This window comes from Lygodium microphyllum, chromosome 15 (genome assembly GCF_053477565.2).
Source record: "Lygodium microphyllum isolate KBCC chromosome 15, Lygodium_microphyllum_v1.1.10, whole genome shotgun sequence".
NCBI classification, from domain to species: domain Eukaryota; kingdom Viridiplantae; phylum Streptophyta; class Polypodiopsida; order Schizaeales; family Lygodiaceae; genus Lygodium; species Lygodium microphyllum.
This window is the reverse complement of record NC_141149.1, coordinates 100,470,522-100,485,277: the sequence shown is the minus strand read 5'-3', so window position 1 is coordinate 100,485,277 and position 14,756 is coordinate 100,470,522. Positions and strand designations below refer to the sequence as shown.

The 14,756-nt window shown below is 40.2% G+C and overlaps 1 protein-coding gene across 1 annotated transcript; it reads left to right on the top strand.

The window, feature by feature from the left end:
• Positions 1-875: 875 nt before the first annotated feature.
• LOC148024824 (alpha/beta-Hydrolases superfamily protein) lies at positions 876-14,446 on the top strand. The gene is made up of 5 exons (XM_087694473.1): positions 876-1,055; positions 12,345-12,481; positions 12,595-12,724; positions 13,481-13,672; positions 14,019-14,446. The coding sequence occupies exons 1-5, from the start codon at positions 903-905 to the stop codon at positions 14,226-14,228; spliced, it is 822 nt and encodes a 273-aa protein (XP_087550599.1). The 5' UTR covers positions 876-902; the 3' UTR covers positions 14,229-14,446.
• The last annotated feature ends 310 nt before the right edge of the window (positions 14,447-14,756 follow it).

Sequence of the window (14,756 nt, the reverse complement as noted above, 5' to 3'; positions counted from 1 at the left end):
TTGTTTCAAGCTTTCAACAATTTGACTTTTCTTCACGTTTTTTGTGAAGTGCTACCTACATCTATTTTCTATATTTATTAGACATTAGTTACAAAGATCCTGGAATCTTGTCGACAAATTTTTTATTGCTTGAGTGATACTCTTGGGGTTTGAGTGCAATTTTTCTTAGAGTTTTGGTGTTTACAATTTTATGGCTTGTCTTTTATCTATGGGCAATACAGACAGGATGGACCTAATGAAACAAGATGAGATTTGCAATGAAGTCTAAGTTAAATGAGCTAGTTTTTGCACAACATTCTCATGATTCTGAACTTATTTGACATGCTTGTGATTGTCATTTTTGCTTGAGCTTGCCTTGTGGGCGATAAGGCTTGCTAGTAAAAAGTAAGAGAGAACCATGTGAACAAAAGCTATGATCCTTTCACAATGTTGAAGTAAAGTGATATTCCTTATTCAATTAAAAAACACCTTTACACAAGGAGCATCAAATGAGGAGACACATGTAAGAGCATCCAATGATAAAACCTTTCAAAGTGCAGGAGTAGTGATTGGACCCATTACATTGATTTTTGTCTTGCAACTAATTCAATATTGTGATGTAAATGTTACTTAAAAGACTAATTTGTATTAGCTTGAATAACTTAATCCAACATTGCTTTGAAAACATCTAATTAATGAATTAAGTCTTCATTAATTAGTATTATTCCAATATTGCTAAGGTAAACACGTAATTAAAGACTGATTAAGGCTAATTTGAATTAGCTGAATGACTTAATCAATGTACATTGTAAACATGACTAATTCAAGTCTAATTAAAGCAATTTGTATTAGCCTTAATAAATGATGACTTGGGCTAAAGAAGGAGGTTCTAAACCAGCAACAAATGAAGACGCAATAAATAGATGGCCGCTTTGGGCAGGTTTATCAGGCTGCCTGTTGGCTTAAGCGTGCGCTCGTCCCCATCTTCACGCGGTGCCTTCTTCCGCAACAGATCTGCGGCCATGGCCACGCTGCTGCCTGGCTTCGAGAAAGTGAAAATCGAGTGCGGAGACAGGGTAACATTGTGCATCGATGGCTTAAGTCCTTTCCCCCCTTCCCTTACTGTCTGTGCAGTTAGGAGTTCATCAGGGATAGATTTAGTAGCTGCAGCCATTACGATAGTTCCCGTTCTCAGTTTGTTTGCAGCAATGTTTTGATCACAGATTGACACATCATTCAAACACTAGAAATTGTAGCTCTAAACATGACACTAGTCTCTTTAGAACAGAGCACTTGACTGATAGAGTTCGATTTTCATATTCGGTTGTATATACGTGCTGGTCAAGGTTTCAATCTTACAGGAAAACTACAGTCGCTCAAGGATTTTGAGGCCAATGCCTTTGTTCAAAATGCGGCTTTGGGAGCCTCAACCTTAATGGCCCCAGTTTGAAGTGCAACTTGTGACACGCTTAGTGCTCACAGAACCCAGTTTCCATTGTAATTTCCCAACTGAAACATATAGATCCCATTTGTCAGGGTAAAGACTCCATAAATTTTCCTTTCCACATTTGGCATCAGGGGTTTCGGTTCAACCTTGGTACATATTGTCAGTAAGGATCAGCGGGGGGAAATTTGGTGGTAAAGTTGAAATGATTTGTCAAACTGAGGCTTTTATGCCTCTTTTAACAATTTGGTTTGGAAATTGTTTTTAGACAATTTTGGCTTCTTGCCTCAATGTTCTTGCAGGTTTGACCATACTCACTATGTGGCAAAAAAGTCATTCTAAACCTTCTACTCCGTCTCAGTAGGAGAGATGAGAAAAACGAAGGGTGTTAGCAAAGTACATCTCGTGGGTGTGTGGGTCTGGTCACTTACTATGCATTTCAGTGATTTATGCCTGATGTTTTTGTGCTTGGCTGACCCTTATTTTTGGGCACTCTGATTGCTGGCCGATTGGTATTTTCTGGCATCACTTTCTTGCCTGTTTATAGGTTGCCACTCTCCCACTGTCAGTTACTCAGTTAAATACTCATCCTTCAGCATGATTGCTTCTAGGTGGAGAGAGGGAGCTGGTACATACTGCCCCTGAATTAGTCGAGCCTTTGTATTGTTCTTGTGCCTTGGTATATGGATTCCATCTCCCAAGCAGATTCCCTTTGAGTTCTTGTGTTCTTTGCTGTTCTTTGTGTTCTTGCAGTCTATTACAACAGTGTCTCTTTACTTCTATTGCTGCACACTTTTCTGACACTGTATCAGAACTTGTTCCACTTGGTCATAGCAGCCAGAAACGTTTAGAAACAAGACATCAGAAACTTGTTTTGAAAGTTTCCTTCAAGAGGGGCTTAAATAAGAAACATGAGTTTTTGTATAGAGTGTTGTTTTAATGGTTTTAAACTAGGAAAGAGGTTTTAAACCTCTATGGAACTCTTACTTAAACAGAAAGAGGCCAATTGAGCACAAGTGATGGAACATGACAAACAAGAGTCAATGGAAAATAACATGTTACACATCCATGATCCATTATTGACTTATGTCAAAGTTTAGTCTTTGGACAAGCTATACTGTGATTTAGACCTCAAACATCATGATTTATTCATATCACACAAAGAAAATGCACACAACTGAAAGGAAGTTTCTTTTGTTTGTTTGGGAGGGCAAAATTTTTTCAAACATTTAAAAAAACCCACAATTTTCATGTGAAGAGATGTTGTGTAAGTTTCAAACAAAGAAACACATTTCTTTGCTGCTATGCACCTAGTTCTAGTGCTGCCTATTGTGTTCGATTGCTGTTTTCAGATAAACAGCACTGACCAGCATGTGTTTGCTGCTGATCTCTCTTTGGTAGGTCAAACTGACTGCCTTGTGCAGAGCAGCAGTTGTCAGCCCTCGGCGATCATCCTATTGCCTACTTTATTGCAGCTTGCCTTAGTGTTTTGCTGTTCTTGACTATGTTCTGACCAGATTTGCAACAGTTTTCAGCAGGACAGCTTGCATTTTACTGTTTTTGCTGCTGATTTTACTTAAACTGCTGACAATGTTGGTGGTAAAATTGATGTTTCATTATCTTTGTAGCCATTTTTAACTTTTTTATCACATATTTGCCCTCTAGCAGTCTGCATTTCAGCAGGTTTGTGTTTTCGGTCTTCCTAGCGGACAAATCACACGTGTCTGCATTGCTCTTTTGGCAGTCTGCATTTCAGCAAGTTTGTGTTTTCAGCCTTCTTAGAGGACAGATCACATGTGTTGGTTGTTATGCTTTTGTTACTATATGCACCCCACTTTTGTTCCTCCTTTCTTTTGACTTGTATTGCTTGCATTGTTGAACTTGTGGTTGTAAGTTGAGTCTTGACATGGACATATATCTCTCTAATCTCTTGCTTTATCCGTTGATTGGACCATCATCCCAACCTTTACTACCGGGTTGAGGATATGAGATGTCTCTTGATCATCCTTCATGTGAATGACCTGATCATTACAGGAATCGAATCATAGGCATAGTAGTAGGGGAATGTCGTTCCATCCCCTTGGGAATGTGGGAACACGTTCCACACCAAAAAAATGTTGAAGGAACGGCGGAACACCTACAAAGGGGAATGTGGATGCTACTGCTCCCCAAAGGAGAATGTTGGAAAAGTGACGGGTGTTGTAGGGACTATCAAAAGTGACCCACAAGGTGTCCGGACTGTCACAAGTGATGTGCAAATTGTTGGATTGTTGAGAGCAGGATACCATGTGTTGCGACTCGTGAGTAATCGTTTTAGTCCCTATGTAAGAGAAAACTATCTAGTCTCATCCCCCCCCCCCCCCCCAAAATTCAAAAATAGTTTGTAGCATCGAGCATAAATTTGAAACTCTTTCCTCTCTCTCTCTTTGTGTGTTTGGCTACAACTTGTAATACATCATGCTCTCTCTTTCTAGACTCTCACACAATACCTCTCCAAAACAACTTTCATTGCTCAGCCTTTGCCTAACTAATTACAGCTCTCTCTCTTTCTCTATCTTAGCTTTGTTTTTACACAACAAACACACACACTCTCTCTCTCAAAACAAGCTTGAGCCTCAAATTTTACTATTTACAACTATCAATCTGTTTTCCTAATTATAGCTCTCTCTCTCTCTCTCTCTCTCTATCTAAAATAGCTTTGTTTTTACAGTAGTCTCTCTCTCTCTCACACACAGAAAACAGGTCGAGTCTCATGGAGGGTCGACTAATGCTTTTGATTCTTGAATTTATAGAAGTCATGTTCCTCGGGATCAAAGCATTCGGGCAATAAGTGATCTCAATCTAGTTGGTGAAACAAGGTTGAGAAAGTGGACCATTATGCATCAAAGGGAGGTGCAAAAAAATAAAAATGCAAAAGGTGTGAGCAATTGAAATAGGAGTATCCAGTCATATGAAGTAGCATTATGCCATGTTGTCATTAGAGCCCAAATAAATTTCTGCCCAAATACCACACTTGAAATGCAAAGGTAGCTCTTGGTAAAGTACCCAAGTGAAGAAGACAAAGCATGTGCAAGGAAAAAACAAGCAATTGATACCTCTTTTTTTAGTGGACAAGCTGATGATATAGTCATGGGTGGTGGAGCCATGCATGGGGGACTTCAAACTTTTGCATCCTTACAATCCCATCATGGAAAATGCAGCAAGCAACAAACCTTGGAAACAGCTTGAGATCCTTGTAGAAAGGAGAGGGTGTGGCAAGGTTTTTCTACTATGATCATGTTGTATTCAATGCTATAAGATCTCCCTACTTCCTTGAGATGGTCCAAGAGATTGCAAAGTATGGTCCAACCTATAAGCCTTCATCATATGAGACATTGTGTACCACTTTGTTGCAAAAGGAAAAGCAATTGAATGTGCTTTGGCAACTATGCAAGAAAATTAGGTGAAGAATGGTATCTCTTTGATAGCGAATGGGTGGAGTGATACTCGAAAATTGTTCATCCATGGGATGGTTGCTTATTCTCGAGGAAAGATGCAATTCATTTTCTCACATGATGTCTCAAGTATAGGAAAAGGTGCAGATCAACTTGTGGAGAAATGGACGGAAGGTGTTGAAAAAGTTGGGGTTGAAATGTAATCCAGTTTATTGCTGATGGTGAGGCAATAAATATGGCAACATGTATGAGACTTGAGGAGAGATACCCGCATATCACATTCAGCCCATGCTTTGCTCATTGTTTGAGCAATTTAGTGTAAGACATTGGTAGCTTGTCATGGAATGATCCCTTCATCCAAAAGGGCAAGGATATAATCAGTTTCATCCAAAGCTATTAGTTCATTCTTAGCGAGTTCCACAAGAGATCACCTGAAAAAGATCTCTTACAGTACTTTGAGACCTCTTAAAGTACTTTGAGATGTGCTTTGGCTATAACTTTCTCATGATAAAGAGACTTGAGAAGATCAAGCTTACCCTTAAAATAATTGGTGAGTAATTGGTGGTAAGTAATGAGTGGATGGGATGGGCTACTTCTAGATCAAGGGTTGGTATGGCAGTGGAGAACATCATATAAGATCATGCATTTTGGAATGAATTGAAAAGCATCAATATTGTCATGAAGCCAATCATGCACTTGATGTGAATTGCAAATGGACGAGAGCCATGCATTGGAAAGGTCTATGAGGGGGCAAATCGCATGATTGAGAAGCTAGGACAGCTTGGTTTGTATGATGTAAAGTATCAAGAAGCTTGAGATTTATGTGAGGCAAGGTGGAATGCTCATCACTCATCTATACATGCAGCAGCATACGTATTAGATCTAGAGTTCCAAGGGTGTGGTTAAGAGAAGGATAATGAGGTAATGTAGGGTTGGGACATAGTGCTTTCTAGGTTGGTTCCCATTGATACTAAGAGAAGATTGGTGAAAGATCAGCTTGCTTTTTATTGAAACAAGTTGGGAAGGTTTGGGTTTGTTGATACACAAATAGATCGGTTTAAGATTGGGATTGCCTTAGGGAGGGAGGATTGTGGGGCACGTACACCCGAGCTTCAAACATTGGTAGTGCGGATTTTGTCTCAAGGTGCAAGTTCTCTCCCATTGAGCAACTATGGAGTGTATTTGGGCATGTTGCATCTCAAAAGCGGAATAGGTTTGGGACAAAACCAGTGAATGACTTGATATTTGTTAGTGCAAACTTGTGCTTGCTTGCAGATGTGGCTCCCCTCAAGGCAGACAAGTTTGTAGCTCTTGATGAAGAAGAGTCCTTTGATGATGAGGATGGGGAGACACCTATGCCTACACATATGGCCGATGATCAAGATGCTTTGGAACTTGCAAATGCTGATCTTGATGATGATACAGCTTTCTTAGACAATGTGCATGATAGTCTTTTGTATAGCCTTGCTGCTAGTGGTAGCCATATATGACCCAATGGTTACTTTGAGAGACTTCCAAATTCCAAGCTGCCATATTTTTTCCACTATAGTTGCTACTTGATACTTCTTGACTCTTTTATGTAGTATAATCCTAGATTATCATCTATTTTGGATCTTATGTGCCATTTCAATGTAAGTAGTCTTTTATCTATGAAAAAGACTATCATGTTTTGCAAATTGTGCATGCGTTTTTCAAAGAGCTTTTATGAAATATATAAATGAATAGTTTGAAATATATAAATCATGTATACAGTACAAGTTGTTTCCCTTACATTCCCGTTCCCCTTGGGGCTTCGTTTTTGTTCCCGTTCCCATTTTCGTTCCATTGCTACTATGTTCACAAGAGGTGGATCGGATATGGAAGATACTTCGCTAGGAGTTTAACATGACCGATTTAGGGATTCTCCACTTCTTTTTCTTGAGATCTACGAGATGCCATAGGGCATTTTCATATTGTAGCATAGATACATGAAACCATCCTTCTCGGATAGGGTGGTAAATAACTCGATTAAGCACTAATTACAACAAGCACAAAATTCACCTAAAGTGTAGCTTTTGCATGTGGACTCCCATTAGCATATCCTGACCAGAGATGATTTGGTTTCTTGGTGTTGGGCGGTCTCTTTGATGATCTTGCCTTGACTTTTGTAATCCTTTGTGACTAAGTGACTAATATACATACTCTTTATGTGTGGGGGGAGAGAGAGAGAGAGAGAGAGAGAGAGAGAGAGAGAGAGAGAGAGAGAGAGCACTTTTTTTTGAATTTTATAAAATAAACTCTTCTTTCTCAGAGAGGAAGACTCACACATTTCAAGGCTAAGTGGACCACTTAATTGAAGTTAATAATGGGTAATTTTTTGGAACTTGCACCACCATCTCAACCACAACATCATCTTCAGTACTACACAACCTCTCGCGCATGTTACACTTGAATATTTGGAGGTTTTTTGCCCATCTGTCCAATTTCTGAAATTTCCATTACCAAATTTGGGACTTTTACTAGATTCACCTCCCATTGCATGGATATTCATTGAATTTGTGCAAATTCAGCAATTTGTCCAACAGTTGCAAGCAAAATTTGGGGACTTTCGGCCAAATCACCCAATTCAGCTCCAATTTTGATTGATCTTAGCTTGCGCCACAATTTATGTGTTTAAACGCCCGAACAACATCTACATTGATAATTACATCAGTTGTGAGCTCTTTCTTAGCTCATTTTATTTATTAGCTATTTTTCCACCATTGAATAAGCATATGCATGAAAGGGCAATGCTAACAAATCTTAATTTAAAGAGAAAAAAAAAAAAAACTAAGTTGCTTAGGAGTGACTATTGCCTTTGCTCATCATAGTAAGATGGGATGGCTTTTGGGAATTGGGGCAAGGGCTTGAATTGCCATCCCTTGTCACCATGAGAGGGGGTGGTAACATGGGATGGGATTGGGATGGTACGGAGATGGGATGGGAAGCTAAAAAGCGGCCATCCCACTGGACTCTTTCTTCTACATGATCTCTACCAAAATATTGCAAAGTAGAAGAGGTAAAAGAAAAAGGAACAAAAGATAAATCTAAAGTACCTTGTATTGGAGAGGACGGAAGAGGATGAAAGAAAGGAACATACTCTTGGTCTTGTTTTCCAAGAGGGGGGCTCGTCCTTGATGGAGGTCTTGACGGCCCTGCAACATCATCAGATTTATGCGCAACATCTGAAGAGAGAAATTCATGCATACCTTCATTTAGAAGCTTTTCTTGAAGGGCAATTCTTCGATCGAGCTCCTCAATCTTCTTTCGTCTATAAGCTATGATCAGTTTGTATTCTTCAGAGGTCATGCCTAGCTTTTCTTCCATGTAATTAGAAGTGTCTTCCACCATGTTGGAACTTTGTGGAGCAAGCTGATCGGCCCACTCTCGCTTGGTTCTCGGCATAGTTGGTTTTGGAGACTGAATCGGTGGTGTTGTGTTCAAAGTCATTTGAACCTACTGTTGTTCTTGCTTCTTGTGTAGAGCTTTGAGATCAAAGGGCCTAGGTTTCTCAGAGAGTACCAGACTTTGATACTATGTAAAGAAATACCCTAACACAGAAACATAAACAGAAACTGTACGACAAAGCATAGACTGATAAAAGAACATAGTTAGGGTTAGGGTAACTCAGAGACAATGAACATAGTGAATGAATGAAGTGATATGACTATTGAATACACGATACTCATGCAGCAAACACAATATGTAGTGAATGAATACTGTACCTCAAACTCCTGTATCTAAAGGGTCAGGGTAGGGGTAATGAGATGGAGAGTGTGCCATACTCTGAATGGATCCCGAATCACAGCAAGGCAGCTTGTGGATGTCGAATACTAGTAAACACAGCAGTGAGAAGCTAGATCTGATGCAGATAGCAGTGAGGAGATAGAAAGACTGAAACGTAGGCATGACAGCTTGCAGGAGAGAGAAAGACTAAAAATGCAGACTGCAGAGAGAGAAAGACTAAAAACGCAGACTGCTGGACTGTGATGACGTGGCAGGCTGTACGGCAGCAGGTATAGATAGGAACAATAGTCGTCGGGCTGAAATCAGCTCCAAATTGCGTGAAAAGGGCTGGAAATCAGGCACCAACTGATGGAAACAGCAATGGACAGGTTCAGCTGAGATGTCCTCCGCGAACGGGGTGTGGGCAGCAATCTGAAACACCTGAAATCTGCAAAAACGAGATTGAGGGCTGAATGGAGGGCAGCATACGTATTTATAGAAAGTTTGGGCCCTCCCAAGTGGGTTTGTGTTTATGGGACATAGAAACTCTCTAGGATTGCTTTCTTTTAAATAAACAAGGTTTCTTCATTAAATAAGCATGTTTTGGGGCTGTTTAAGTAAAGCTAATGCATTTTTAGCTCAACAAGCCTTGGGTTGCGAGTGTTATCCACTTGGATGAAGATTATGAGTATAGAGGAGCTATCATGTTTGATGGAGAGAGTTTGTTTTTTCTTTATTGCGCCTATGGTGATGCCCTTGCCTAGGAATTTTTTTTGTAGTTATTGACATCAAGTTCACACCGGAGCGAATTATATCGTGGACATGTCCTTATACACTGGTCCATTGATTGTGGGCCTAGGGACTTTGATGTTGTACCCATCTTTGAGCAAGGAGGAGGTTGTATTTTCGTTCTATATGATCATTGACCCTTTTTCAATTGTCTATTGAGTTGTGGTGTGGGGTGTTTATTTGTGGATATGGAGTTTCTTGCATGTGCTAATGCTATAGTTATTGTTTCTTTTTAGCATCTGTTGTTGGTGCAACTGCTCACTTGCTTGTAGGTGCTGCCCTCGCTGTTGGCTTGCTAACCCTACTGTGTGGGTTGTTGCTAGCCTTCATTAGATTCTTCTCCTTGCATGTGTTGCATTCTTGTTTGGGTTCACTATGTTTTAATCATGTTTGTACACACTGTGTTTTCTTTGCCAACACTCTAGCATCTTCACATCACCAAATTAGGCTTTATTCTATGGTCAAAGAAAGTAATGCCTGTGTGTGTTTTGAGAGAGAGAGAGAGAGAGAGAGAGAGAGAGAGAGAGAGTGTGTGTGTGTGTGAATTGGTGTAGCTCAATTGGTAGGTTGAAAGCATCAGGAGGTTTGGAGTTCAATCTGTGTACTTGTACAGTGTACAACCATGTATTGAGAGAAGTAAAGGGCAAGATTTTAACTTGGGTCTACAGGTTGATAAAGTGGTTTCGCTTTAAGCTAACCACTTGATTTTGAGATATATATATATATTGTACGCCCTACTTCGATTTCTTGTACGGAAAGTGATTTGTAGGCTTTGGGCTAGCAAGGAGCAGTGATTTCTAAAGGAGATTACCCGATACTAGGGTTATCCTATTGGTGTGGGTGTAGCTTCTTTGCCTTGCTTGATTGGATGTCATCCTGTATACATGATTGGTTTATGTATTGGAAATCTCAAGGCTGGCCTCTTCTTGTCAGACTTAAAGTTGCTCAATGCATTATGATCAGTATGGTCTTGTTTTTTCTTCCCTTACTTCCTTGGACCAAGAAGTCTCTTTTGGAATCGGTTCAGCCTATCCGCTTCATGTTGTGGAAAAAGAAAGGGAATTGTTTGGGACAAGTGTGGATTTCTTGGTAGCATGTGACTACTCCTAAAAGGATGGGGAGAGTAGCTTTATTGGATGTTAATTTCCATATGGTTGCTTTGAGATTGACACTTTTGCAAGAACTATGTGTGCATAATAATCCTTGGTTAGATATTGCAAATTTTTTCATTGAAAAGATTGGTATCTTGCATGGTCGCACAATTATTCAATTTTCTTGGTGGCATGTGTTGAACTCCATGAGCCTAAAAAGGTCTCCCAGTCTTTTCTCCTTTCTCATTTGATTGTATGTTGGCAAGAGATTTCGCGTTTTGTAGTTTGGTGCCCTCCTAATCTTCGTAAGGAGGAGAATTTGTTGCAAGAAGTGCTGGCTACCTCTAGGTTGTTGGATTGGCCTGATAAAGACTTGTAGTGAGATAAGTTTAATCGGATGGCTCGCTTGGGGTTGAAGATAGTCCATGATGGTGTCATTCTTGGGTAGCCCCGTCTTTATTCTTTTTGGCGCATTTGTTAGCACTTTCGGGTGCCTCGTGGTTATCATGACATTTGGTCATCTTTACAGGAGAAGTTTTGAGGTTCTAACCATTGCTTTCTTTTCCATCATCTCCTTGGTGGGATTGGATGTTTGTGCTTCCTGATGATTTTGAGAAAAGGTCAACTAATCAGATCTATCATTAGATGGTCGAGGCCAAGAGATGGGTCACTGGAAAGGCCAATAAAATATGGCATATTTGAGACAGCAAAAAGAAGTGACAGGAAAGATTCCTCCAACTCTAGAAGTTGAAGGTTCCTTATCAGGGTAAAGTGTTCATGTGGAGGTTGCTTATTGGGGGTCTTCCAACTCGCTCGCTGTGTATTTTGCACTACATGCGATGAGATATTGCGTCATCTTGTCGCCTCTTGCCTTGTTGCTCGACAGATTTGGAGTTTTGCTTCCTGTGTGTGGTCTTCAGCGACTCAGCAGTGGATTTCAGCTTGCTCAGGGATTATGGGAAGGATGCCTTCTATGTCCGTCTTGCAATCAGATTATTTTTGCCTTTTCCATTTCCTTCGATGGACAGCACTGTGGCATATTTGGTGTACTTGGAATGCCTTTATTTTTGATTTTGCCTTGGGCATCCATGGCCATGTGGCCCGTATTTGTGGTTTATTGTTATGGCAGATCTCCTCTATGGTTTCAGCTGATCTGGTTCTTCCTGACATTGCTACTCCCTGGCTGGATATTGTTCGCTCCAGTCCAGCTGTCCTTTCTGTGTGATATTTGTGTGTTAGCCTTTGGGCTTGATTTGTGTCTGTTCTGTTTTCTTAGCTGACCTGATGGTTTGATATAAATATTGCTACTTAATTCAACTATCGTCATGAAAAGAGAGAGAGAGAGAGAGAGAGAGAGAGAGAGTGTGTGTGTGAGTGTGTGGTAGCAGCAGTCCCTTCATGACTCTTGTAGACTTCATGATGTTTATTAGGATTACAATTGTCTGTTTTTCCAATGCTTTTGATTGCGGTCATGTTCACATCGAGCATAGCCTTCGTGGAACTTTAATGTTTCAATTTACTGATTTCCAAAAAGAAAACTGTGTCGAGCAGTATACTAGTTGCAGTGCTTTGTTTTGAGGTTTTTTTTGATCCTTCGCACACTGTTGGCACTTACCAGCGTGACTTGTGGAGGGGAATGTATGTGGGTGGGTGGGGGTATGTGTTACCTCCACAGTGCTACAGCAATATCAGTTGCAATGGTTTGCTTTGAGTCTCATAATTTAGCACATTGTCCGGAGAGAGAAGTAATGTTGCTGAACATCATGTGTTTGAGGCTCGTAGTTCATATGTTACTCATTGTTGGCACTTGGTTGGCAAGAGAATGAATGTGTTCGCTGAAACATCATTTGTTTTCAAATGCAGTCTTTCGATGCGTATGTTATTGGTGAAGCAACAGCTCCAGGTGTTATTGTCCTCCAAGAGTGGTGGGGAGTGGACTATGAAATAAAAAACCATGCTGCTACAATTGCCACCAAAGGCTACCGATCCCTGATTCCGGAGTAGGCACTCTCTTTTTTTTTGATTAGACTGGATAGCTACAGAAGTAGATGCACTCGATAGATTGAGTTTCATATTTTCTTGATTAGTGTTCTAAACTTTCATGCTATTGCAGCCTTTACCGTGGAAAGCTGGGCCTGGATGCAGAAGAGGCACAACACTTGATGGGTAACTTGGACTGGCCAGGTGCAGTCAAGGATATAGCTGATTCTGTAAATTGGCTCAAGGAGAGCGGGTCCCCTAAGGTATTTGTCAATCTTTGAGAAATAAGTTTTACTTGTGTGGATAAGTTTTTCACTTGTGACATCCTAATGAGTGACTACATGTCAGGCAATTGGCCTTAAGCTTGACTAATTTCAGTTAGTAAGTAAAAGGCAATATAATCACAACCTTTGGTATCTCAAGCATGTGTGGAATGTCACGAATGTGGATGTGTGCAATCTCTGAACAGGACAGGAGAGGGGCAGGGCTCTTTGCACATGCATAGTACACATACTGGTGCACCTGCAGATATGCTTCCAGGAGGTTTACATGAGGTGTTAATCAGCCTCCATGCTTGCCTCTATCACTGTTTTCACGCTACTAGTTTATCTTTACAAGACATTCCTGTGTCCTTTCTAAGGATTCTTTAAAACTTTCCATACATCTTGAATTCACGAATCATTATCCGTTGTCATCTAGGTGATATGGAGTTTAGGTAAAAATATTTAGCATGCAAAAATATATAACACATTTGAAGCTAGACCATTATCAAGGTTGATAGGATCAGGTGCAACTTAAATAAATGCTACTATCAGTACTTTGATAATGCAACTTCCTTTTAAAAAAGTTTCATCTATTCTCAACCTAGCAGGCATGTGAACATCCTGTTTGCCAAATATCTTTTGGAAAATAGAAAATTATTTCATAAGATTATTGTCAAATTTATTAGAAGATTGACTGTCCTATGATACTGAACTGTCCAAGATAGGACCAGTGTTAAATTTGTGAGTGGGTTGGAGGTTGGAGTAACAGGATTCTGTATGGGAGGAGCTCTTTCACTAGCAAGTGCTGTACTGGTGCCTGGGGTTGATGCAGTGGTGCCCTTTTATGGTACTCCATCCGCTGAGTTTGCAGATGTTTCGAAGGTGAAAGTCCCAGTGCAGGCACACTTCGGTGAGCTGGACAACATTGCAGGCTTCTCTGATAAAAAAGTAAGGATTATTTGAAGACTGTTATATGTCCATCAGTTAGTTTTGTGTTTTCCTTCAGTATATGTGTATGTAATGTGTTTGCTCAAGTTGGAGAATGTTTAATAAAACTCAGAAGCATGGAAAGCCTTACATGTCTCAGACTGTAAGATACAATGTCACTTAATTTATCTTGGAAGCAGGTTCTGTGTTGGTTGACTGCAGTCCAACTGAAGTGACTACATGCCTCTAGTTCTCTATTGCATCCACATAAATCTTGTAGTGAGACAATTCAAAGCCTTACCTTTGCAGAGTACATTTCTTTTTGTCCTGTAGTTGAAGTTGTAGTTTTTTGGTGATGTCCTTTTAGGCTGCAGAATCGCTGGAAGAAAAACTGAAAGCATCTGGAGTAGATTATGAAGTCCATATATATCCCAATGTTGGCCATGCCTTCATGAACTGTTCACCTGAAGCCAGAAAGCGGAAAGAGGACTGTGGCTTTGGAGCTCATGAAGATGCTGCTGTGGCACTCGCATGGTCAAGATTTGATGCATGGTTTAAGAAATATCTTCAGTCATAAGAGTGGCGATATGTAGAGATTGGAAGTCTATAAAGAGAAGCCATAGTATTGATATTAGAGGATATGACCAGCCTGTAGTAAGTCCTTTTGCCAATAGTATTGATATATTTCACTGTGCAATGTTAGGCTTCTAGATGAGAGAAGTATAGTGTTTACATGTGCATACTATGTTGGTTATTCATATTACTGCTAATCTATTAGACGGAGAGTTCAACAAAGTTTTGGCTGTTGTTGAGTTGTTTTGTCTTGCCTGAAGCATTGAGATTTAATTGTTATGGATCTTTTACTCGTCCTTATACTGTCCAACTTGCAAACCAGCTGATTAGTTTCAATGGATCAATTTAATGCTCCAGCTTAGTCTCATGATTGCCAGGACATGTAATAAGCAGATCCTCTACTCATTTTGTGAGAGAAATGGCCCTTCACTTAAAGCCAGGCTTTCTCTGGGCTGCTAATCCAATACCTTATCCAGTTTTCTATGGGCTGACATAAATGACAGTCATGCTCGTCCTAAAAGGATCTTGTGTT